The sequence below is a fragment of the Caloenas nicobarica genome, chromosome 14, assembly GCF_036013445.1.
Source record: "Caloenas nicobarica isolate bCalNic1 chromosome 14, bCalNic1.hap1, whole genome shotgun sequence".
NCBI lineage: Eukaryota > Metazoa > Chordata > Aves > Columbiformes > Columbidae > Caloenas > Caloenas nicobarica.
The window spans coordinates 5,192,690-5,218,264 of NC_088258.1; the positions used below are offsets into that span (position 1 = coordinate 5,192,690).

At 41.5% G+C, this 25,575-nt stretch overlaps 1 protein-coding gene across 3 annotated transcripts in view; it reads left to right on the forward strand.

Annotated features, from left to right (window-relative positions):
• Window positions 1-25,575, forward strand: part of MAD1L1 (mitotic arrest deficient 1 like 1) — a 370,492-nt gene that overhangs the window by 92,112 nt on the left and 252,805 nt on the right. For all 3 annotated transcript variants that reach the window (XM_065644520.1, XM_065644519.1, XM_065644521.1), the window contains one exon: window positions 18,202-18,346. In XM_065644520.1, the coding sequence (XP_065500592.1) occupies window positions 18,202-18,346 (145 nt within the window). The remainder of the gene's footprint in view (window positions 1-18,201; window positions 18,347-25,575) is intronic.

The following is a 25,575-nucleotide window of genomic DNA, read 5'->3' on the forward strand; positions in this document are numbered from 1 at the left end:
TTCTAATGAAACCGTAAATCTGGCACCCGTAACCTTCTCAGCAATCCAGATTTTACCTTCTGAGGTCCAAACTCCGCTTCATGCAGCATCGGTAGCTCGTGCCACCAGGATTTCTGTCTAGCCCTCGCTCGGAAAGATGGTGAGAATAACCACAATTAGTTGATGTCAAATTGATCTTGGTTTTCAAGATTCAGCGGGGAGTCTCAGGAGGGCAAACGAAGATTGTTCAGGCGGGTGTATGGATTAGTTTATGTCTCTCTTCAGGGCTCTCTCCTGGCTGAGAGATTTGTCTTCGGATGTCAGTGAAAACAGGCATTGCAATTAGCTTTATATAAATAGATTTGATGTTATTTAACACGATTGCTTATGATGTTTTTATAGAAGCTTGAGGAAAAAGTGGAATACATACTGGGTATTGTTTGAATATTCAATACTGGCGCCCTGCCTTTCAGTATTTTTCAGGAATGCCCGTGCCAGCACTTGCCAGTGCAGAAATGTGCAATGTGCTGAAACCATTATTTTCTACTTAACAACTTGCTGTAAGACCTCACAGGAATCTTATATACGTTTGTTCACATCAAACTGCCGGTACTTTTCTTAGGGGATAAAAAAGCATTTTCAGAAAAAAACCCACCAAAACCAAAACTCGAGAATCTGCCAACCTAGGCCGTAAGGGCTGCAAACTAAAGTTGTGGCCCACATTTAAAATAAATGCTGAGGACTTGGTTGAGTTTAGTCTTCAGTTTGGGGCAAAACTGAAGTAATTTCTCTTACATGCTTCAGGTTAAAGCAGTTATATTTTGTGGCTTTGGAGTAAATAAACACTGGTTACTAAAATAAGCAAGTAGCAGTTCCCTGTGCTGAAGCAGGTTCAGAGAGAGGAGATGTCTGATAACCAAAGGAAAATTACACACACTTGGTAGGGTACAACTGCTTCACAAATTACTGGTATTTCACGAGACGTTATGCTTTCAGTGGATCTAAAAGCTGCGTGTTACTTTGTGCATTCAGTCATGGTTGTTATTGCTTATATGTGACAGTTTCACTGGAATTCTGGGTGCCGTGTGGGAAACTTGGGAAATAATACGTTTTTAGTTTCAGCTGCAACCTTTTATTTCAGTTTAATAGTTTAATTCAGCCTTAAAAAACACTCTAAGGGGTTGACAGACAAGATTTTTTTGCTCAGCCTTTGTTGTGATGATGATGATGGTGGCAGAAACCCAAATGTAAGTTTCTCATCTGGTTTAAAAAGATAAACTTGCCCAGGTAATCTTTCCAAGAATTTGCTGTGCTATAGTTAACCGTGGTGGTTTGAGAGTTCAGTGCAATGTAGATGTTGGGTTGTACCTGAATTCTCTTTAACGCAATGCTTTTATCCCATATAGTGCACCACAGATGGCTGAAATGAACTATTTCATAAATACAGTTAAATGAATACAATTAAAAAATTGAACTTGTGAAACTGTGGTTTTATTCTGTAAACACTACTGAAAAACTACAAACTTTTTTTTTTCAAAATGATTCTCTAATAACTTACAATCAATAGGAATTTTTATAAAACCACGGAAGCAGTTGTTTAACTAGACTGTTCTGCCATAATAGAATTGCAAGTATTGGAACACCGAGATCCTGCAAATGAGAGCACGAGCAGCCTTGGAATGAACTGATTATCATTGTCTAGATTTGAGAAGTATCAGAAAAGCGCTGATGAAATCAGCTAGATTAGCCTTTTAAAATACTCCTGTATGAAGTTTGTAACAAGTAATTACAGGCTTATGGATTTTTAAGATATTCCCAGGTGTTAAATATGTATTTGTTATCAGTAATGGATAGTTCGAGCTATGGCGTCAATAATCTCTAAATATATTAATGAATTAACTGAGATTGAGTGACTGTATGTTAGACTGATTTAAGTGATTCCAAGTAGATTTCTCCATATATACTCATTTTGAAATATTAAAAATGTCATAAAGTTACCTAGAGATCAGATAATATCTACTCTTTTAGGCATGTATGCTTTATAGCATGATACTGTATAGTATATTTGGAAACTTTCATAGATTTGGGCTTTTGCTATTTACTGTTTTAATGCGATTTGAGAATAACTTTGAACAGCCATAACATCAAAGAAAAGTCTTTCCTGGGTTAGCAGGTCCATCAGTTCAGGCAGTGAACATGCACAAAATAACCTCCTTAAAATCTTCACTCTTGATCATTCTTTCTTGTTTTTCTCTCACCATTTTCTTCCAACAAATAAACAGAATAGGAAAAAAAAAAAATCCCTATCTGACTTAAGATGGTCTCTCCTGAAAGTTAGATCTGGGACCATACATGTTAGGAATATTTAAACAAGCAATGGCCGAACTCCTAAGTCTCAAGTTTAACGCAGACCAGTGTCTGCCCCCAGCTCCCTGATTATCTTTCCAAAGATCTAACAGACTCTTGACTAAAGGGTACAAAATTGTTTCTTCTTTTTCCATCTAGTTCTTCATCTTCCTTGGTTCATTCAAAGATGTTTTTCTGATCTGTGTGTGTTCCTGTTGTCATTTGCTCCCGTAGGAGTGATTAGATTGTGCCAAAGCACAGAGAGCAGAGTCCTTGAAGCAGCTGAATGGGAAGATGACTTACTACAAGAAAAATGCTCTGGGACATGAATTGCTTTAATTAAAACCTCCAGGCAAAAGTTAGAAGTCTCGAAGTACATCTCATGTAGATAAGATGGCAGTTTCTTACTGCTTTTTAATGTTGTTTGATGTGGATTACAGTTGAGCAAATCTGTTTTGCAGTAGTTATACACCTACCATATAAATACGGATTTTTGTATTTTCATATTACCATACAGATGTTAAGAAGCCTGTTTATGCACAAGAACCAGATTCCCAAATGCGGAATTCTGTGCATGAAAGCAATGGTTGGAGGCTAAACATGGTTAAACTGACTGTTAAAAATAAGTGATTGTACAGTAACTTTGGGAGGGGGAGTCTCTCTAATGCACCACAGGAGTGAACAGGTTTCTTTGAGACCTCCGGTGATTGTATGCTTAGGAAAAGTCCTATCAGAAACAGCCAGTATTTTAAAAAAATGTAAAAAAATTAATCGCAATTCTCGCTACTTTTGCAATGCTATGTAGGGTAAAACAGTACAGGTATTCTTTTTTAATATGCATCGGTAAGTACCATGTGTTTGTGTCTATATATATATACACACACAAAGATATATATATTTGAAGTGCAGGAATTAGATTCTAAGTCTCCACTATTAGTAAGATGCTGAGCTCTTATTTGAGAGTTTCCGCTCAATATCCCACTGAGGCTGCGGTTCTTTGTGGTGCCTCTGGTTGTACCGGAGAGCAAAGTATCGCTCCTCATCTTTTCTCCCCCCCGAATATTTCTTGAGGCACACCGCCTGACTCTAAACCCTAGGAATAACGGCGAAAATGATTCATTATTAATGAGTTAGCCTTGAATATAGGGCTTGACTTCTTCTGTCTGCCTTGGTGAGTTTGATGTGTACTTTCTTCCCAGAGAAGAAGAAAAAGTGAATTTTACACAGAATAGCTGTGGGGTTGTCTTTATAAAATGCTTCTGCTTAAGTGGGCCGATGGTAGATGGGAAGCATTTCATTGCTGCTGATGGCAAAGTGATACTTCGTACTTCGCTGGAGATTTCTGAACTCCGTCAGTCTTTACTGCTAGGAGTCAGCATGGCGTGGTAGATGAAGATCAAGACTAAAAATAAAATATAATTTAAAAAAAAAATCTAAATTTCAACCCTAACTCTGTGATTTTTCTGCCTAGCAGTGGAATGCTTGTTCACCTTCTGCATTAGCATTTTGCCATGATTGAAATGACCACGTCTGCCTTCCTTACAGAGTGAGAAACAGATATTATTTTGGATAAATGAAGTATAATTTGGATACCTCGCTTTAACGCACAGGCTTAGGCAGAGGTGTTCTTCGTAACAGGGTGCTTTATTTCTTCAAATGATGTTCAACTAAGCATCTTTATTAGCACACAGGCAAACTACGCTTATTTATCTCCACTGTATCCACATACCCATTAGCATCCCAGATATTTGCTTTGTGGATTTCCTTTCTCACAACTCCTGGGCTATCCTCTGCTGCCACAAAATCCTTCAATTGCCTTTCTCTGGACATCTGGTGGGATGAATTGTGTAGTGGACCTCAGACAAGAATATTCTGCCCAGTTACATTTCTGGCTACTGGTGTGGCAGCAAGTATTGTTAGTACTTATTGTTGCGTATTGATTTGCATTTTCAAACTGTCTTTCATCGAAGACCATTAACGGAGCTTCATAGTGATTGCTTTTTTTTTCAGCAGCTTCAGCAGGGTTTGGTGGAAGCCAAGTCCCAACAACCAGCGAGATGTCCCAGAAGAGTCCTGGTGCTTGGCCCCATCGCGCTGGCAGCAGCCGGGCTCGGCTGGTCTGTGGTCTGGGCTGGTGGTGGGATTTGGGTCTGAGTTAGTGGATGTACTTAATGCTGGTTGTGCCTGCGCTGCTTCCTTGTGATGGAAGATCAGGTGTCTTGAGGTTACGGATGTTGGTGTAGTGTCTGTTCTGCGTATATGGAAGGTCATTGGGTTATGGCTGTGACATAGTTGTCCCCTCTTGATGTAGACAAGCCAGGTCACCAGGTCCCAGGTTCTTCAGTCTTGTGAGTCTTGTGGCTGATGGAACACGTTGTTCTTCTTGCCTGTGGTGAGAAAGGGGTGTTTGCATAGGAGATTTGCTCAGTACCTTGCTATGCTGTGTAAGCAAAGAATCCTTCTATCAATTCATACAAGAACTAACCCTGCCTTTTTAAAGGTCACTTCTGTCTCAGTCAGCTCTTAAAGTTCAAGAGGAAATAAACTGCTTAGAGTTGGCATTTTTCAAGTCAAGTGTCAACTTTCCAAGCCCCCAAGCCAGTGAAGGTGGAGGAAGGAGAGATTAATAAGTGAGCTGCTTGGCTGATACAGTGATTGTGCAGAAATGTTCCCTTTTTTCTTTCCTCTTTACGAGGCTTCGGAATGAAATGGAACATTGTTGAAATATCTCACTTTCTACTTTCACTTTGCAATGCAAAAGTATCCAAAGCTCCTTAGAAGTGCTTCTTTTCTCATTAGTCCACTGACAGCAAGCAGAGAGTTTGTCAGCTCTGCTGAAGTAGGACACAAGGAACATTTTGTGACAATGCCAATACCGAAAACCTCCTTTAACCACAGAATCTTATTACCCACCGAGAAAAAAAATGCACTTTCAGGAAGCAGCTGAAGGTTGGAGGCTCTAAGCAGGTGCTTGCCCTTAAATGCATTGACACCTTTTCCCATGCGGGAGGCAGGGGATCGATAAAGAAATAAACTGGAAGAATGGGCTTGATTAATGAGGTACGATGGAGGCAGCAGGGGAGCTGATCGCGGGAGGCGGGTGGCAATCGAAGGGCACGCTGAGCATAAACCATCTATCGCCTGCCAAAGTGCCTGTATCGAACGTGGAGATGTGGGCCATAGAGGGACCAGCGCTGCTGATTGTGGTGGTGGCAGCTCCAGGGAGACCAAGTCCTGCATCCCCGTTCTTGGCTTGGCTTTTTAGTTTCAATCTTGGCAACCTTTTCCTTGTCTATTCATTTTGCTGGCCCATATAAGCTCTTGTTGAAGGTTTTCCGCCTAAAAATTTCTTCTTTCTTTCATAAAGGAGTTTGTAAAAATCAATGCATCAGCAGCATTAGCTTTCTTACTTTGCTTTCAAAAAAACCCTATTTTTTTAGGTGATAGATGAATCGCCCTTGCCAAGTATCTCTGCATTTTCCAGTTGCATGTTCTTAACCTTCTTGTTTTGGCTGGTACAGCTATAAATTCTTAATGTCGGAATGCTCTGCCTGCCCATCATATTGTGGGAAATGGTGGTGATAGTGTATTAAGGTTTGCATTTCCAAATGGTTTTAAAATAGGAATGATTTTCTGGTTTTCTCTATATGCAGGTGGCCACTTGATGTGAAATCACATGTTATTTTTTTTTAATGCCCTTTGCGTTTTTATGTAGTTCATTTTTGGTTTCTGTAGATGCATATTTAAAAGAAGAGCTCTTTGGAAAATTTGAGCCTTTGAAATTTTTCTTTGGTAGTCCTACTTCTTATTGTCACCTGAAATTGCTGAAAATGGATATTGTGTGTCTGAATGGAGAAAAGATCCAAAGCAGATCTCTTCTCCTTGCACGAGGAGTTGATTCATGGTCCTTTTAATTCCTATTGACATTATAACAGAAATGTGTGAAGACAGGTGCTGTGAAGAGTCAGGCGCAGCGAGGCAGGAGGACGTGAGGATCATTTTGTTCTGGAACATCTGCTGCTCTGGTCACCTCTTTATGTCCATTGAACTGCACCTCAACCTCATCTTTAGATGTGTCCGTGAGGCACCTGTGACTTGTAGCCACTTTTTACCTCCTCTTTGGTGCATGATTCTTTTTCACTGTCCTCTGCAAAGACTGCACCTTTTGGGTGGCACAGTCACGTTGTAGTTGGAGCTGTGTTGTGCCGTGGCCTTTGGAACGCAACGTAGTGCTAATGGAGCAGCTCTCCGTGAAAACGCCCTGTCCATTCCTAACACTGAGAAAACCTGAACACAGGTATGTTCAAATGCGATAGACAGTTATGGCCTGAATTCTTACATTTTGGGCAGTTTTTGAATACTTCTTTCATGAGAAGCTTATGGTAGCAGAGACTGATCAGCTGGACCACTTGCTGCCATAGCCAAGAGCTGGCAAACTGCATCCGTGAGAATATATATATATATTTTTTCCAGCTGCTAATTTACAGTTTGGAAATTGAATATGACTCATGTATGAAAGAGATTAAATGACAAAATATTCACCTAAGAAAACGCAGCAAAAATGTGCACCTCAGTAAAATTTAAGCTAGATGAGATATGTTGGTGTGCATTAAAAATAAGAAAACCTTTTTTTTTAAACTCTTTTCCCCAGATTTGCAATCCAATCAAAAACCCACCTAAACCAATGCATCAGTGCTGTAACTTTGGGAAAGTCTAATAAAGGAGCAAATGTGCAGTGATTCTTCTCACATCTTCCTCAGTTTAAAGCTTAAGGACTTCTTGAGCTGAAGGTGATATCCTTCAGTATTTAATAGCCCACGATGAATTTTCTTCCATTAATTTGTTTAGTTCTTCTATTGAAAGAGACAGTGGACAATTGCTCCTTTTTCACCTCCTGCCGCTCATGATTTTGCAGACTCACGATTGTTTTTGTCCTTCTCAGACTGCTGCAACAGAATATAATGTGGCTGAACATCTGATTTTCTGCATCAAATCAGTTCTTCCTAGTTATTGAGTACTGGCCAGAGTAACATCTGACAGGGCAGGAGAGTTTGGATGGTAAAGATTTATCAGGGCTTGTCTGCATTATTCTCCATCAGATGGAGAGCGGAGAAGTGATGCCAGTATGGTCAAGTGAATGTTAAAAGGCAGAATGGGAATAAAAATGATTTCTGTGTTAGAAATGCATGCCCAAATCACTGTGGGCTGGGAAGGGAGCAGATGAAGCAGAACTGATCGTGGTGTGACTGGAGGGTCTGACAGATGCCGTCCCTTCCTGGGAATGGCACAACACTTGGTATTGCTTTGCAGTGTGGGAAGCGATGTTTGCAAACAGCGCTGGCATCCCACAAAGCAGCTCTGTAATTGTGTGTTGATTTTGCTACGGAGAGACTCCCACGAAGGTGGAAAAAGGGCTGCGCTTCTTCCACATCCCAGGAATCAACCTCTGTGTCCAAAAATGTCTCATAAGCAATTCCACAGGAAACTAAGGAGGATTAGCCAAAAGGGAGTTTTCATGCAACCCAAATTAGAGGTTGCTGCGCAACCTCAGTGGTGCCACTGTTTGCCTTGGGAAGGAGGAGGTGAGTTCCCAATCTCTCCGCATACAGGCGTGGAGCTCCAGGTGTGATGGTACGAGCTGTTACAAACCCTCTGGCCCAGACACTCACCGGTTGTGCAAGGATTCCTGCCGTGTTTTAATCCAGTCTAAAACTGCTGGTTTAAAAGCACTGTGGAAACAACCTGAGTGCTTGGTGTTGTGCCGGTGAGGGTGGAAACTTCTCACCGCACCTGCTGGATCCACTCTGGGCTGCCATCCCTTCCCTCCAGCATTTCCCTGTGGCTGAAACCAAATTACTTTGAGCCGAGCTGTTCTTGTGTGAGTGGTACAGAAGGAAAATTACTTGGTTGCCACGTCTTTAAATTCACTTCCCTATCACAACTTCACCCCAAAGCAAAGCATCTGACCTCTGTGCTCATCTAGTGATTTTGAAACCTGCAACTGCTGCATAAAGGCTGTTTACTTGACCACCTGACTGGTTTCTGTATAAAGTATTCAATATAAAAAGATTGCATAGCAAATGGTATTGTTTTATTAAACATTTAAAAATATTGATGCAGAAGAATTGATGTAACAGGGCTATAAATATAGTTGTTCTGGCAGTTCTCCTTCCACAGTGACAGCTTTATTCCTCTTGCCTTATATTGCTTTAAGGGTTCTTTGAGCTAATTTGGGGGAGAGAAATTAGAGGAAAATAGGTCTCTGTGCCCTGCAGGTAAGTCCTAATAATGTCAACAGTCCAGTGGAAGATTCAAATAGTGCTGTGATTTCTGGGTGGCAACGGGGAGAACAAACATCCGCAGAATGTTTTAGGAACAACGTTAGCAGGACTTCATTAATAAGTCTGTGCTGGGCACATCCTTTTCATGGGGAGCAATCACTGCTTGGAAGCGGTGACTGAGAAAGCAGTTTGCCTCTGCTTGTCTGCCCAAATACATGGGCTGAGCGGAGCAAGGGCGTGTGGTTGTACCGTGTGTGTTGGGCTTACGGAGAGTGGGGCTGCACAGGGAATGGCAGATATTCCTGGTGGGATAGTCTGCCTTGGAAAGACCCCAGTCTCTTTAGTCTCATCATCTGTCACCAGAAGGCTGGAGACCAGCTCTTCTCTGCTTTGTGGGTCTGTCTTTGCTTATATACGTGCCCAAATGGATTTATACGAGAATGAGACGTAATTTAATTGGGACGAAGCTAACTCCACAGTGGATGGTTTGGGGGCAGCTTCAGCTAACTCTGTTTTTCCTCATTCTTATTCTTAGATAAATGTTCTTGCTTCTCCCCTGCTCCCCAATTTAAAGTAATATTTGCCCCATATAGAAAATAATAACTTGAAAAGCAACATTAGGGTTGCAAGGTGAAGCTCTCAGAGGGTAGGAAATGCCAGAATTAAAGTCACCTGCCACCTCCTTAGTCTGGTTTCCTATACTGTACAGGGTTCCTGGTTCACTTGGCAGAGATGGTGGATTATGTTGAATTCATGAGGAGCTATTCATGTTTCTATTCATTCTACAGATAAAATTAGTAATTTCTTAGTTATTTCTTATGCTAGCCCTGTTATACCAGACGTAAACCAAGGAGAAAGTGTAGCCTTATTTTGGGGATGCCATTCTGGAATATTCAGAACTTGTTCTTTCAAAACACTTAGCATTACCCAAGGCTTCAGATGTTATGAGTAGCTGCTATCGATTTCAGCAGTAGTGGCAGTGCCCAGCACTTGAGCTCAGCACGAAGGATTAAACACGTAATGACTAAGCACCCAGAACTACCTTTGAAAAGTCGATGGCATCAGCTGGGAGCTCTGGCATAGCCAAGAGTTGGAACCAATTTTTTTGTGAGACTTTCAGTTGCCTTAATGTGGGACCATTCTCTTTAAGCAATTTCTCTGCTTCATTCATCTTCCAAATTTTGCAGCAAATGAGGCAGAGATCCTGAAAAAAACAAGAGATGCAGTTAGCAGAGAATCCTGATTCATTATTAAAGCACGGCAGAAAAGATCATACGTTACCATGTCACATTGCTTATGCCCAAAGACATGGTGGCACTTGGAAAATTCCTGGTCACAGGCCAGGTTATTTGGTCGTGGAATTTTTAAGAACTTTGCAGTCTTAAATGCTTCCATATGATGGATTTAATGACGAGCAGGTCCGTTACAATGCTGTGCTTAATATGGCTTGGCTCATGGCAGAACTGCTTTGACGTCTGCTGAGTCAAAGCAGGTGGGAGGCGGATATGAGATGAAGTTAAATTGGTGCTTGTGAGGAAGAAAAGCCAAGGACAGCAGTCTGTCCCAGTGCTTGTCATAGATAGTTAACTGACTTTTCAGCCATTCCTTTACTTTTATCTGTGCCAGTGTCCCATGGGTAAATGCCAAGGGGCAGTACTTAATTGTTTGGGTTTATTTGTTGTCAACAAGTACCTGTTACAAATCCTCATCTGAGTCCCCAGTGAAAACCTGACAGGTTTTCCTCACATAACCTGGAGGGGTTTTGACTGACAAAAGCCCGATGCTGAAATGCTGAGCTGTAGCTTTGAATTTTAGTGAGAATTAGGGTGAGGGTCCATCACTGAATTGTTCTGCAAGAAATATTTTAGACAAGTGTGTTTCTGTAAATTCATTCAGGTAGTCTTAGATTCAGATATTAAAAAAAAAAAAGGAAGTGACTGAACAGTAATAGACAATGCTCATTTCAATACTCATTTCGGTGTGGAATACAGTAATGCACATTGGAAATGAGGTCTCATTGGAAAAGGTCACTTGAAACAGATCGGCAGAACCTTCACGAAGCTGTAATGAGTCATAAGTCTGTGAGGGCTCACTCGTTATATTGCAGCGGAGGGTTTAATGTTTTGTTTTCTCATCTAAACAGTTTTATCGTCTTTATTTTATTAAGATAAGTTATTATCTAACTGTCAAGAGCATAGAATTTCAGCAGATTTCTTTGCTGACGAGTTGGTTCAGCACAACCGTTCTCCTACTCACTTCTTTCCCTACTTCAGTTTTCCTTTTTTTTCCACTCCTCTTTCAGTCCTTTATCCTTTACAGCTCCCCAGCTCTCACGCTGCCTATTCCCAGGTGACTTTTCTGCTCTCACGACGTGTTGGTTTGAATGTACAACAGAAATTGGAAATATCCTTAGTCACCCGTGATGTCCCTGTCACCAGCTGTCTGGAGAGTTGGGCCTGTGACTGGACGGCTTGCTGGGAGGGAGAATACTTCTCGAATTTAGAGCATTTACATGAGATTTTTTACATTGCATGTAATCCTGGGCTGGGTTGAGAAAACTATGCGATGCCTTCACCTTGCTTTTGACTGTGCAACAAATTGAAACCCTTTGGAAAAGTGTATTTGGGCTTGGTGGGGAAGGATGGAGGTAGAGACTTACTCCCCATAGTGAGGGAGAAGCAGAAAAAGACTAGTACCAAAAGAGTGAGAAGTTTTGACTTTCTTCATCATATTTGGTGCGGCTGGGAGTTCATCCAGCCCACAAGTGTGATTATGGATTGGTAACTGATGGGGCCAACTGCATTATTCATTATGGTTCTGACTGAAATGAAATCATGGAGGGCAATTTTCTGTCTCACACTTCAAGGTCAGATGAGAGTATTTATTATTCCCTCTCTGTTTATCTGAGAATGCAAATTGAATTTAGTGATTCAAATTGATGAAATGTTAGAAATATAAAACTCATCAGAGCCGACACGAAGAGAAATTACTGGGTAGAGCTGGCCAGTGACTTCATCATCCCGTGTACAGGCCTCTGGTTTGATTAGTAATTATTTCAATCTTTGGGTTTTCTCATTCCCAGTTTTGTTGCAGTTGTTGTCATTTTTGTTTTCAAAGAAAAAAAAGTGTAATAACACTTTGAAGCGTTTAGAATTTGAATTAGATGATGTAAATAAAGCCAGCTGCAGAGCGGATCCTCGGATCCTGGCTGGAGAAAAGGTTTTCTTTCAGAATTCCTCCTTGGGGTTGTTTTTTGGGGCCTTGTTTGTTTTCCCTCTTTCCATGACAGTTCCCATTCTCCGGTATTTCGCTCCTTGCATTGCACTGAGTGTTTAGAGCCGGTTTGGGATGCGATGGGGAAGGAAACAGCCATTTACCGTCTTCTGGTGCCAGAGCTCCGTGGGTTTCCCTGCTGACACATTGCCCACAACCTTCCTCACCAGCCAGTGTATCTGCAGAGCAAAAACTGGGACCTGCAAAGGGGACCCAATGAGCGTGGAACCCTTATTGAAATAATCGAATGGAGATATTCTCTTCCCAGCTCACTGTGATGTATTTTGAACAAGTTGAGCATCTTTGCTCAGCTGGTGTGTCAGTCCGTGGTCAGAAGGCATTGCCGTAGTGAGTGTCCTGTTCTCCGCAGCGTTGGCAAGACGCTTCTAACTTGTACGGGGCGGATTATTCTTATCTCAGAGTGGGAGTGGAAAATCCTTATCAGTGAATGCTCTTTAAAAATAGGCAGTCCTTCGTAATTGCCAAATGCCGCATACAAAATTACGATACAGAGATAGATGATACAGGCTGCACAAGCTATGTGTTAATAATCATAGAGGACTGTTGTTTTTAACTCCTGCTTTTTAATTATTTGCCTTTTATTAGGAACATTTAGTATTTGCTTCTCTACCGAGCACTGCAAAGGGAATCAGTTTGCTCAGGATACACATGTTCCTGACTGTTCTCCAGAACAAGAGCCATGAGCATTTGGACATATCAAAGCCCTTACTAGAATTGTCTATGTAAGCTATTATAAATCGCTTTGTGTATTCAAGTATCAGCTTGATTTTCCTGTAGCCAGTTTTACTGAAGACAACAGCATTTTCAAGTTGGTAAGCGTACAACAAGCCCTGTGGCTTTTAAATGCCAGTAAAAGTTTTATTCACCAAGTAAATGCCTTTAGTAGAAGCTTTGGCCTTATGAACACTTGAGATTTGGTGGCTTAGAAAAAGGACATTTATGCCTTGAAATATTTTACATTCCAGAAATTAGTGTTGGATGCATTTTACAAACTATTCATGTTTCAACTCAAAACCAAAACAAAACACAGAAGTCTCTCATTTATTAATTAAGAATTTGCTTTCCTTCTCATCTTGATGGTGGATGTGGAAAGCATGTTTATTAGCGTGACGGTACATCTCACGTTGAGTGCCTGATTCAATATCCATTCCGACAGAGCCACACTGGCCTTTGCATTTTGGCAACATTCTGTTTTTGGTTCCTTTGGGTTATTGTGGTCAGCAAAGGCACGTATGTTGCAGCAAGTGTATTGACCCCGTAATGAAAGGAAGCAGAGGATGCCTGATGTGAATTTCTTTTAGTAAATCCTAACGCCTGCCAGTCAATTATTGCTGTTGTACCGGGGCTGTGACAAAATTTGTGGTATTTTTGTTCTGTAACTGTTCACATTGAAGGAATTGCATTTCTAAGCCTGATATTTAGGCTGCTGGTTAGGGAGTAAAATTAAATACTGTCTCACCAATAAAGTGTATTGTCAACATACCAATAAAGGTCTAAACATCTGTCTGCATCTTACGCACTTCATCTGTCAACACTAGCAAAATAATTCTCTTTATGTTATCCCCTCATTATAAATTCAGTATGATTCAAGTCTTCCTTGTATGTAGAGCAGCAATGTGAGGTAGGAACCGCTTATTTTTGCATGATTTGTGATTTATGGAGGCCCGATGATGGTGAGTTACACAAAGGCCTTTGAGAAAATAGGAAGTGTGAACCAAGAGAGAGTTTGTAGATGTTTGCCGGAGACGTGGGAGAAAGAAATAGCAAGAAGAAAACGTGTTCTCCTATTGACTGTCTGTAGGCCGTTTCGTGTAGTATTTCCTGTAGCAGTATTTCGTGTGGCTGCCTATCAGGCACAGGTAAAGCTCTAAAAAAAAAAGTGTAGCTCTTGCAATAATTTCCACTGAATATTTTGCACTGTTGTTCCTTCTAAATGCAGCAGCCGAACGGCGGCCAGCACGGGAACGTTGGCGTCCGCAGCTCCGGCCCCTGCGCGTCGCAGCGTTTGAGAGCGGGGTGGACGCTGCTGCTGCCCTACGGTCACAGTCCTGCACGTGGAGAAGAAAGGAAGCAGAATAAGTTGTCAAACAATTGCATTTCTATAAAAGCACCCAAACCTTTGATTGATTTTTTTTTTTTTTTTTTTTTTTTTGAGCTGAAATACTTGTAGCACTAAAATAGTCTTCTTCCTTTTGTTTTTCTAGTTTACGTGCCTTATATTTATTAGTTCATGCAGCTCCATGCTGCAGCGGTGTTCTCAGAGCCCGCATCAATCTTTTCACTGCCATTTTATAATAGATCATTTTTTTTTTTTCCTTTTTAACGTAAGAGGGAAACCTTTCTGTTTTGCCCAGTCCCAAATTTTCTTTCCTGCGTCCTGTCCCTTTTTACGTCGGGCTCTTTTTGTCATCCTCTTCTCCCTCGTGTCTTTCGGTTTTAATTCCTGTCCCAGGTGGTGGGGTTCCTGTCAAACAGGACGGGCAGGGGCTGAGGGGGAACAAGTCTGGGACAGAAATGGGGGATTGGAGAGAGGGCACAGGTGGGATGTCCTGCTGGCCGCTGGATGATGCGCAGACGTGCTGCAGTTACCCTGTTGCTCCTCACGCCTCTTCATGTTGACTTATAAAACCTTTGGGAGAAGAACCGGAATGAAAAATAACGTTTTTGTTCAAGCTCTTAGTTTATCAGTTTCCACTTGGTTTATGTCTTCGTGTGTACTGTCCGTAAATGTGTAGATACGTTGAAAAGGCTGTGAGTTGTCAAGCCTCAGGAATGGGTGTGCTTTTCTTCATCCAAATGTCTTGCTACAAAACAATTTCCCTTGCTCCTTTATGCCTCATTAGCTCGTGTGCTAACCTTTTTTATTTTGGACTCTGTCGTGCAGATGTTGATAGTTGCAGCGTTTTCTTTTTTCTTTTTGTCCGCTATACATGTGCAATAGCACTGTCATCGCGTTTCCCCTCTGTGCATCTTCAGTGTTCTTCCCATCCACACTCTCTGGTTTTTGGTGCTTTCTCTTTGATGGGATCCTTGTTTCTGTGCAAGTGTCTCATCTTTTCCTGAGCTGCAACCTGACCCAGACAGTGTTGCTCTTCTAATTGTCTCTGTGCCGCTGTGGATCTCTTGTTTTCCTCTCAGGTTGGTATTACAGACTGGCTGTGGTATCCTGTTTGCTCCCCGTTATTTTTTTTTTGAGTATCTCTGAGGTGGTAACTTTGCTCCTGAAAGGATGGAATGATTAAAATAACGCTTTATGGATCATTGGGGAGGGAAACAAGAAGCAGTCAGCCGCTTTTGTAATTTTTTGAGGGAGGTCATTAAAATGTATCTTATGGCTTCAGTATTCGCTCTCTGCCGTCATTGTTCTCAATCTTTCAAAGAATTTTCTGGAAAATGATGTTTTATCGTTAAGATTACATTAAAGTGGATTACAGAAGGGAAGAGCGAAATATGAAGAGTCTCAACAGCTCAGAATAGAAAGACGTTGGCATCGCATTCACTGGGATGTGGAACAGGGAACATTAATAGGCTGATAAACAGAAATTACTTTTTCTTTTTAAGGCTTAAAAGGTTTACTTTGAACTCCCAGAGATTTTTAAAAATGCCGGTTCTCCAAGCTTATGTTGAATGGAGAACTTTGGGCTTATTTTATATTTTTTTAATGCTTGTTTTGAGTGAGCAATTACTTTTGAAAAGCTGTAGGTGTCATCAGTGAGGAAGAAGAGTGCCCATGTCTGACTTCAGTGGCATTTGCTGCTGGGCCCCTGATTTCAAACCCTCTTTTGTGTCAATAAAAAATATAACTGCTATTTTTTTTTTTTTTTTCCTTATACAGACAGTTTATGTTGTATTTGGTGCAGTTTCTAGAAGAATTATCAATCTGTCCTAAGAGAGGAAGAAAGGATCTCAATAATTTGCTTTGGCACAGTATGGAGAGTTGTAAGGAAATTGAATTTTGCACTTTGTATAGCGAGGAAACCTGCGGCTGAATTTCTGTGCTCTCCATGAGATGCGAATCTCAAATATTTTTCATTATTTCAAGAAGGAAAACTAGCACATATCTTCTTTTCTTTGTGAATGTCAACTCATTCAGCCCACTCAGCATTTATAGAAATAGGTCACAATATTGGGAGATTAGGAAAAAAAAGGTTTCTCCATTATCCAATCAAAATGTTTTGAAATAATCAAATGCAAGATTCTGGGTGTTTTGTAGTATTTAATCTTACATTTGCATTTTTTTTTTTTCTGTTCTGCCTCTAATCAGGACTAAGTTTCTTTGATAGAGCATATAATCTTCGCAGTAAGGTTTCTGTAATATGATTTAATTTGTTAGAACACAGCTGATGAGGTTGTTGTAGTTATATTTACCCTACGCATAATAAAAATAATATTGTTGAACAAATTCTAATGAATCTTAAGACAGGAGCTGAGGTCGTCTGCTCTCAGCCGTCTGTGATGCCCTGTATTGGAGGGTGACCTGTTGCAAACTGGGTAGACTGGCACGTGTGCATGGGTGTAAAGCCCGTCTTAGCACAAGCTTAGCAAAGCCTGTCTTAGTACAAGCCCACAAGGGAATACCCATTTAATTTTAACCTGCATTTCACAAGGACTCAGCCTGCTATTTGTCATCTTTGGATATTGGCTTCTAGGACATTTTTTAATACAGATTTATTTTGTACAATCCAACAGGTCTCAGTCCTGTGGAACTCTCACGTTGTTTAATAAGAAGGTGGCTAGTGTTTCTATTCAATATCTTGAGAGTGAATTTGAGATGTTTGCTGAGGTTGGGATGGGGAAGGGACCATCCGTTGTCACGCTGGCGTCTCTTCGTGTTCCATCACCACAGATACTGCTCTTGGGCACAGGTTCCCTTTCTAACTGATTAATTAAAACAGAACCAAGGAACTAGCGATGCCCTGGTAATGAAATTATGTATTTTCAAATGCAGATTTTGAAGGCCTCTTGATGAACTTTCCCACCTTAATACAACAATGAAGAGACCATTTCACAGTCCCTGATTATTAAATTGGTCTGTGAGTGGTTCCAAATTAAACTGGAGCTTTAAACAGGCTTCTAATTCATCCAGTGTTTCAAAATGCTTATTTTTCTTCAAGGAGGAGGATCTTGAGGTAGGGAGACAGCTGGTTGGGGATTTTGGTGAATTCCTACATAAATTTACCAATGCTGAATGTCTTTTAAGGCAGCAGTCCCTTTCAGATCTATCTAAACAGTACCTTAACAATGGTGCTATTTTATTCAAAAGCATTTGTATTTATTTTATTATAATCATAAAGAATACCCCTCTGAAGCTCTCACAAATTTTCTAGTGTTGTTTTTAGCATCAGAGAAACAAAGAACTTCTGTTCCTGAGTAAGCCAGAGATGTTGGTTTTGATCTTTCTAGCTTGCTTGAGGGTTTTTGATTTGTGTGCAATGCTTTTTTTTCATGTTCTGCTCACTCTTTAAACACTTAAAGTTAGTGCAGCCTTGGATAAACTTGTCGTACTTAAATTATGAACCGATGCTTAACAATCACAAGGATTATTTCGCTCTTATTTTGGTATTGATCAAGTACTTTGCCAGTGTACTCGATCTGTGCTGAGCTGTTTGCTGAGTGCATTGGAGCAGCTGTCCATTAGTGGCCCAGGATGGACGTGAAGAACATGTCCAGGAATACATGGGTAATTGTGCATCGGCACGTCACGCTGCAAAGAGAGCTGAGGAGAGGGACCAAGCCATTCTGGCTTAATTGAGACTCACATCCACGTTGCAAAAGAAGCGCTAATCACCTGGCCTCAGAAGGCGGTTCTCTTCCAATATAAGTTGTTGGCAAGAGCAATGTGCAGATGGTGGCTATAATTACTTGCTGAGTATTATCTGTCCGTCAAAGCAGATCATATTAATCTTGAATTTTACTTCTACTTTGTTAGAAAAAGATTAAAAGATACAGTAGAACCCAAGAATTGTGCATTGTTGGTTGAAAACAAGGCGTCTTCTCAGAGGCAAACTGGTTGATTTTGAAATTGATACGCGACGATTTAAGTGCTTTGTAAGTGGGAGGTTCCATGATTTCGATTATCTTGCGCTGAACAAGGCTGTCACTGGGGTGGTTCTCTCACATCTTTTGATGAGAAGACCAGACAATGAGGCTGCGGCTACTCGGTTTCCAGTGGTGCCACTGTAAGGTGAAATGGCTCCAGCCCAGTGTCCTGGTATCGTGCTGATCCTTCTCCTCTCAGGTTTTTCTGATCTGACCAAGAGGCAGTGGTCAAGAGCTCACAGGTCTCTGTTCTCTTTCTTAGTGCCCGACTGCTGGAGAAGGCTCGGCAGCAGCTACAGGAAGAAATCTTGCGGGTTCAGAGCCAGCTCTTGGATGAGAAGAAGAAGCGTGAGCAGCATGAAGCACTAGTCAGACGGCTGCAGAAACGTGTCCTGCTGCTCACAAAGGTGAGTTTCTAGATAATGTTTGGAAAACCTGTGTCTTTATTTTCCTCCAAGTGTGGTCCTTGCTGTATCTTCTTTGTTCACCTCCATAGCTGTTACTACCAAGTCTTTGCACAGCAGGTGTTATAAGATGCATGAAACTTCTCTTTAGGGCTGTGTTACAATAAAAGTACTAGTAGGTTTTGCTGGTGTTCCCCCCATCTGGGCTCGTGCTGTGTGGGTGATACGTGACTTCATCTCAGGCCTGGCATTTGTGTGAGGGCAGAGAATTGGATCATGTCGCTGGAGTGCTTGGAGCCACTGAAGAGAATTTATAATGGATTTGGCTGCATTGCCTCCTTTCCTAAAGAGAACAAAATGACGGCACCTTGTCAACTGTTCCTGTGGAAAAACAATTTACAGAGAGTAAGAGATTTGCCTTCCTCTTACACTGAAAGTCTGTTCGAATGTAATGGTAGGCACTAGACCAGTAAATTGAAAATACATTTTAAGATTCTTTCTATAGGACATATCAAAGAAGTCTGCATTATCCTATATCAGGTATGCTCGCGTGATGAAATTCTATACAATAATTTTGAAGTCTGTAGAGCATTGAAAACTTCATATTAAATTCTGAGAGTGCTCTTTCCCCAAAGGGAATAATAATTCTCTGTAGTCAGAATGATAGTTACTTCACTTTCCAAGAATACAAAACTTCACTCATCTGAGCCATCTCCCTGACGTTAGAAACCTGCTCACGTAAGTAAGCGGCTGCGTGTGCGTAAGGTCGGACTCGGGTAGAGCACATGAGAGGGAGCCAGGGACGTCACTGTGCACGGGGGACGACGCTGGGATAGAAGTGCCTGAGCAAGAGGGGAAGGAGCTGTTCTGTTCCTTGTGCTTTAAGCTTTAATTTTCAGCGTCACCTAAAGCATTTTCCTGGGTTTTAATTGTGCTGCACCCAGTTCTGTGTAATTCTGTGTCGTTGTTGAGCCAAAGAAGCTGCAATATATGGTGCAGTAAGCAGGGCTTATTGAAGCATGAAGCAACCGCTGCACAGGAGGATGTATCAGATCTTCTGGCTGCAGAATTTGATGCCAGGGAGAGTCACATTAAGTGAGAAGAGAGAAATGACGGCAGTTCCTTGTGCTTCACGCTGAGGCAGACACTGCAATCGGGGTGGATGGACCAAACCCTCTCCATGGAAACAGAACAGACATCTCTTCTCAGTCTTTCTCACAGCCCCAGCAGCAGACAGCCCTCCATCCTCTTCTGCTTTGGTACTGGCATGGCTGGCTATGACACAGGTGGACACCGAACCTGATAAAAATCCTTCCTTTACCACTTTTTCAGCTGTCTGGCATTGCAGTGCACTGCTCAGCCCTGAAGGAAGTTTCTCAGGTGGTTGCTAAAATATTCCCTTTATTAACTTATTTCCAAGTCCTCGGCAGAAACATGTTTCGTTGTAGAACACAAAATATAATTAGTTTTCTTTAAGTACTGGACAAAAAGACAACAGTACTTTGTCATGTAATGGATCGTACCCTAATTTATATAAAAAGACAGAGCCCTTGCTTTGTTTACTACCCTGCTTATCCTCCCCCTGGAGAGGAATAGAGGAAAAGTTGGAAGTGTCCTTCAGACTGTGGCAAATAAACTTGTGTTATAACAGTGGAGGTTTTCAGTGTGCTGAATGATTCCTCAACTGACCCGTTTTAAGGGAATAGAGACTTTGCTGTTCTCTGAAAATTTATATTCCATCCGGAGAATGCTGGGGGTCCTTTGTGAGGACGTACATGCATTATGGCACTCGGGCAATTTATCCATGGCACCGTTTCTCCTGCTGGTTGCTCTTCTCATGCAAAATCAGAAGAAGGAACTTCATTTAATTAAAAAAGCATGATATTGTGATTTAAAATGAGATTGAGCAAATATATTTCCTGTTCAAAATAATTATTTTACGTTGAAAGCATATCACCTAGAATAGTATTTAATCATCTAATTAGTGGCGTCAGTAGTACAGTGTGTTTCTATGTAATCTAAGAATGGAAAAGATGAGCTCTCTCTATTGAATCTTTGTCTTGTTAAATAGGACTGTGAAAATCTAATTTGGGGGAGACTATTGTATATATGATTGAATTGCCATTGCTTTTGATAGTGTGATTTTTGCATTTGTGTATATTTGACCCTCTAGTAGGACAGTGACTCCGTTCCTGTATGCTGAGCAAATAAGGACTGAAAGGCACCAGCCGTGTTTAATACAGTAACAAGTTTAATGCAGTAACAGCCATCCTTTCTTTGGGCTCAAATTGTAACCTGGAAATCCCAGGTCTCGAACACGTTTTGAAAGATTAATAGAAAATGATAAGCTATTTTTCCTTTGATAACAGCAGCACCTAATATTTTAGTAGTAAACATGCTTTCCTCAGGAGGTATTTGCTTTGCCAGTCTGGTTCCTTCTCAGCTTACTTTTATGGCTGTTGAATTTTTTTCCTCAAGACTCAAGCAATACTTTTTGGCTTTCCCGGATTGCCTGTCTCGCTTGTTCAGTCTTTTTCGTTTTCTACTTGCTGCAGTCTCTGCCTTTCTTGGCTGCTCTCATATTTCCATTTCAGTGCATTTAACTTCTCCCTCCATTGATCGCTCCCTCGCCTCGTTTACTTCTTTTGGGCTTTCTTGACCTTACTTGGGTGTTTCCAGTGGGTTTACTGTTTGGAATGGGCACAATTGTCAGTGTAGGATCTGTCGGTGAGTCACGACAAATCTCCCTTCTCTGGCAGGCCTGAAGAACAGCATTTTCTGATCTCTGACATACCAGTGGAGTGGTCCAACCCGATCGATTCCACCTCTGACATTGGCTGGTGTAGGAGTTGCGTCCTGATTATTCCTGTTGACAAACAGCTGTTTAGAACATGTTATTTGATCACTTTCTCCCATATGTCCTTGTAAATCAGGGCAGTATTTAAGTTTTCTGATCCGCATGTTTTCAGTGAAATGTGAGACTAGATTTGGACATCCTAGAGTTTTTCAGACATTGATGGCTTGAAGGTATCTCCTGGAGCATCTCTCTATCCACTTGACGTGATGAAAAAGGAATTGAAGGGATGTATTCACTTGCTTTGCTAGAAATCCACTTGACTGGATTTGCTGTCAGTTGTGCTGTCTTTTTGCTTTGACTTTGTTTAGAGTTTTACAGAAATCTTTGATCTGTGCTTCATTACCCGAGGTAGTTCTGATACAGCAGTAGTGGGAGGTATCTGAAATGCTCGGGAAAGACCTGCTCCATCTCTGCCCTTTCTCCTGTTTGATTTACTGCTGTATTGGCTTTGAATGCCATGTTTACCTGCACAGTTTTGTATTTGACTTCTGTGTTGTCCTTAAGCTTGTATTTCTATTTTTCTGAGAGCGTTGCATACAACTCCTGGTCTTTGTTTATGAAGCAATCTTATGAAAAACAGCCAATTCTGCTACTGAATGGCAAAAATGTGAGTCTCGTAGGAAATTTTATTTGACATGTAGGTCTCCCAAATGAAAAACCCTTTCTGAACACCCTTATCTGAATGCAAGCAGCTGATAGTGTTTAATGGAAAGCAAGCTCCGGGCTTTTTGTTTCAGGAGGCACAAATGTACCTTGTGCAGAAGAAGTGAGGTTGGAGAAAAACAAAAGAGGCACGCTGAAGAGTTCCCAAAGCCTTCTGATGTGGAGGGCCAAAAGCTGGTTTATTTTGGTCTTCATAGAGTTTTTACCTCCACCTCTCCTGATGTGATTTTTACCTGGTCGGGATCAGCCCTTGGCTGTATTTGTTGTTTAGCTGCTGTCGGGTTCACACCTTCCAGACTCTTCTCCTGCGTGTGTGCAGTTCAGTGACTCTTTCAAACAGTTATTTCTCCTCTGCACAGAGCTGGTGGGTATAATGACATGAAGCTGCAGGGTGCGTAGGAGCAGCCTGTAGCATATGCAGTGGATTTGAGCCGCGTTTGCTGGCCGCGTGTGCGTGGTCCTTCACGGGAAGCTCTTGCCTATTTGCATACCCGAAATCTCAAAATGCGAAGCGCCATTTCATTTACTTCTTGTAACTTATCCCAAATGAGTCCAATTTGCTTCTCAAATTGTAGACTTGGTGAATATACACTGTCCTAATTGCATCCTTTGGTCTTGTATAAGGCATAACGCAGCAAATGAATTAATCTCATTGTACTGGGTGTTGTTGTTTTGCTGTGTTTATTTCCTGTCTGTGCATTTGTCTGCCTTTGCGTTCTCCGCTGCCCGGAGAAGAGCCTGAAAAATTCCATTTTGTTTTCTGAGTTTTCCACCAGGTCATGTGATCTGATAGGAAATCTGTTTCCATTGAGACACAATTTAGGCCATCACCATAAAAGCTGGAGATGAAACAAGTATTGATTAACCAACTCCAGCTCACTGTTCATGCCACATGTTCCTGGAGATATCTCTGCAAGAGTCGGTGCGAAGTATGTGAGTGACTCTTGGAGCTGAGAATGGCAGAGATACATCAGAATTGGGACTAGGTAATTAAACTGTTCATTAAGCATGGCAGATGCGGAGTTCATGACTTGATTTGCCATCTGCTTTGTTTTGTAATCAGTAAAGATTTAAAAGAATGCTGATGGTTTCTCTGTCATATTGGGTCCTGCATTATGTTTTTCGTAGGAGGCAGATGATTTTAAAGCACAAGGAAGGTTCTTAAAGTTCTGGAAGTTCAGCGCGGAAGGTGAATTAACCCTTTTCCTGGCAGATGTAAAAAAAAATTAGCTTTAAATACAGCAATCAGTAGCAATAAAACCAGCCATGCTGGCAAACAGCTGCCTTGCAACAGACCTTCTTTTGGATATCACACCCTGTGCTCTGTGGCCAGGCAGCACGGACGGCTTTGGGGCAGAACCGAGCTGCTCCTCTGTATTATGAGTAGTATCAAATGCTTTTCCCTGGCTGGTATGATATGATGCTTCTTCCTTCCTTCAATCCGCTTCAGGACTCCATGTCTGTCATTTAAGCAGCACCATTACTCATGTATCACCAGCTGTGCAGGAGATTGATAACTGCTGTCAGCCTGACCCTTGCCAATCCTTTCCCTCCGCTCGCTGTGTCTCCCCTTGGTAGATTTTTGTAAACCCATAGAAGTTATCTTCCTTTTTACGCCTGCAAATAAGTACATTTTAAAGCGCTTCCACTGCTCCCTCTTCTGTAATTCAGCAAGGCAAGTTCTGTCGGGTAAGGAGCACTTAGTAGATCACCCCGTGAGTGTGAGAAGAGGGGAGACAAGGCAATCTGTGTTTGAAAGAGACTCAACAACCCTTTAGGTCGAGCTCAGTTCCCTTTAATTTCAACTTGATTATATTAATCAGTTAAATAATTTCAGAGAAAAGGCAGTTACGGGTGGAGGGGGATGATAGCAAGGGAAGAGAAAAGATCATTAACTGCTGTGGGACGGAGAGAAAGAGGTAATTGCTGCCTGTGGAGTACGGGGGGCTTGAACAGGTCTCTGCTGAATTGTAATTTTTAGTATCCAGTAACATCATGAATTTTAATTCCCAGACTCTGCTCGTAGGGTGCCTTTTCTAAAGGATGAGGACTAACAGGCCAGAGATGAGGTAGACACTTTTATGAAAAATGAGAGCGGTGAGGCCCTGGAACAGGCTGCCCAGAGCAGCTGGGGATGCCCCATCCCTGGAAGGGTTCAAGGCCGGGTTGGATGGGGCTTTGAGTGACCTGGTCTGGTGGAAAATGTCTCTGCCCGTGGCAGGGGGGTTGGAACGAGGTGATCTTTAAGGTCTCCTCCAACTCAAACCATTCCATGATTCTATATAAAACACATCTCCCCTCTCCCCTCCGTTAGCTGCTGTTATATTGATCCTGAGTTCAGTCTGGTGCGGGATGGTGGTTGGGCTTTGTGTTCATGGTTTACACAGGAGTGCTTGGGTGACTGGATAAAGTTAAGTTCTGCGGGGAGAAGATGGGATCCGGGGGTTGGATGATGGCTGCTTTAGACATCATCTGTCGGGGTTGGGGAAATACCACATTTTGTGTTTGCTTCTGCTGGTCTCTGACAGCCGTGTGTCTTGTGAGGCAGAGGTGCTTCAGGGAAAGAGAGTTCTGGGAGGATTTCTTTTAACATTAGGGTTTTTTCCCTCTGTGTAACCCACATTTATTGTGATTTTTTTTTTTTTTTTTTTTTTTTTAGTATCTTCTTCCAGTTACTTACTGTGTTATGTTTTAGTCCTGATCCACCTAATCACCTTCTGGACCTCCCAAATGTCACAGCGTTGGAGGTGATTTGCTGTACCACTCTTTGCCTGCAATGGATGCTCCATAAGGAGATTCTGCAAATATTTGTTCTGACAACAGGTTTTTCTATCTGTTGTTGTTTTGGGTTTTTTTTAAATGTCTCTCACTGGTCTACTTCACCTTTCTTAATCATCTTGCTGTCTGCATTGTAAGAACCTTTAAACCATGCCTCTCCCCTTCCAGATGTAACAGCTTTCTAGGATATATTGACTTGATTTCAAATATCTCTAGACCTCAGAGTCTGAGTGTGACTTTTTTCTCCTTTGTCGGTACCCTCTAATTTATCTGCTTCTGTGTTTTCTTAATATTTAGCTTGTAACAGAATGGTCTGAATCTAGTTTTCATGGAAGTTGCTACAGAAGATATGAAATAAATATAGATTTTATCAGCCTCATCATGGTCTTGACGACATTACACAAGTTACTCAGCTCTGCAGCTATAGAAACAGAGCAGTGTTGGTGGCTTCGCCCGGCCTTTCTCACGAACGTTTAATGAAATGGTTTTATCTGCCCTTTCTGTAGGGTGCTGATCAGAATCCCACAATACTCTAACGGCAATTTTTGCAGACATTTGTGCAATGACAGACTAACTTTGTGCTGATTTATGCTTGATGCTTAGTTATATTCGTTACAAGATCTTTGCATGCTTGACATTTTAAAATATTGTGTTTGGAATGTGTTATTTATTTTGAGACCTTTATTAAGCAACCTCAGTCTAAGGGTTTAATTGTTACTGATAGCTAAGAGTATAATTACATCAGTAAAATATCATGACTATATTAAGCAAATGGAAATTGTCTTCCAGGATAAAGTGAGTAGAAGTCATACTCCTTTGAAACAGGCTCTTCCACGAGGCCCATTAATGTCATTTGCCAATATAATTGCAGAATCTCTCTATAGAGAATGAACAAGGAGAGCTGAAGTCGATGTGTTTGGAGAAGAGGCTCTCT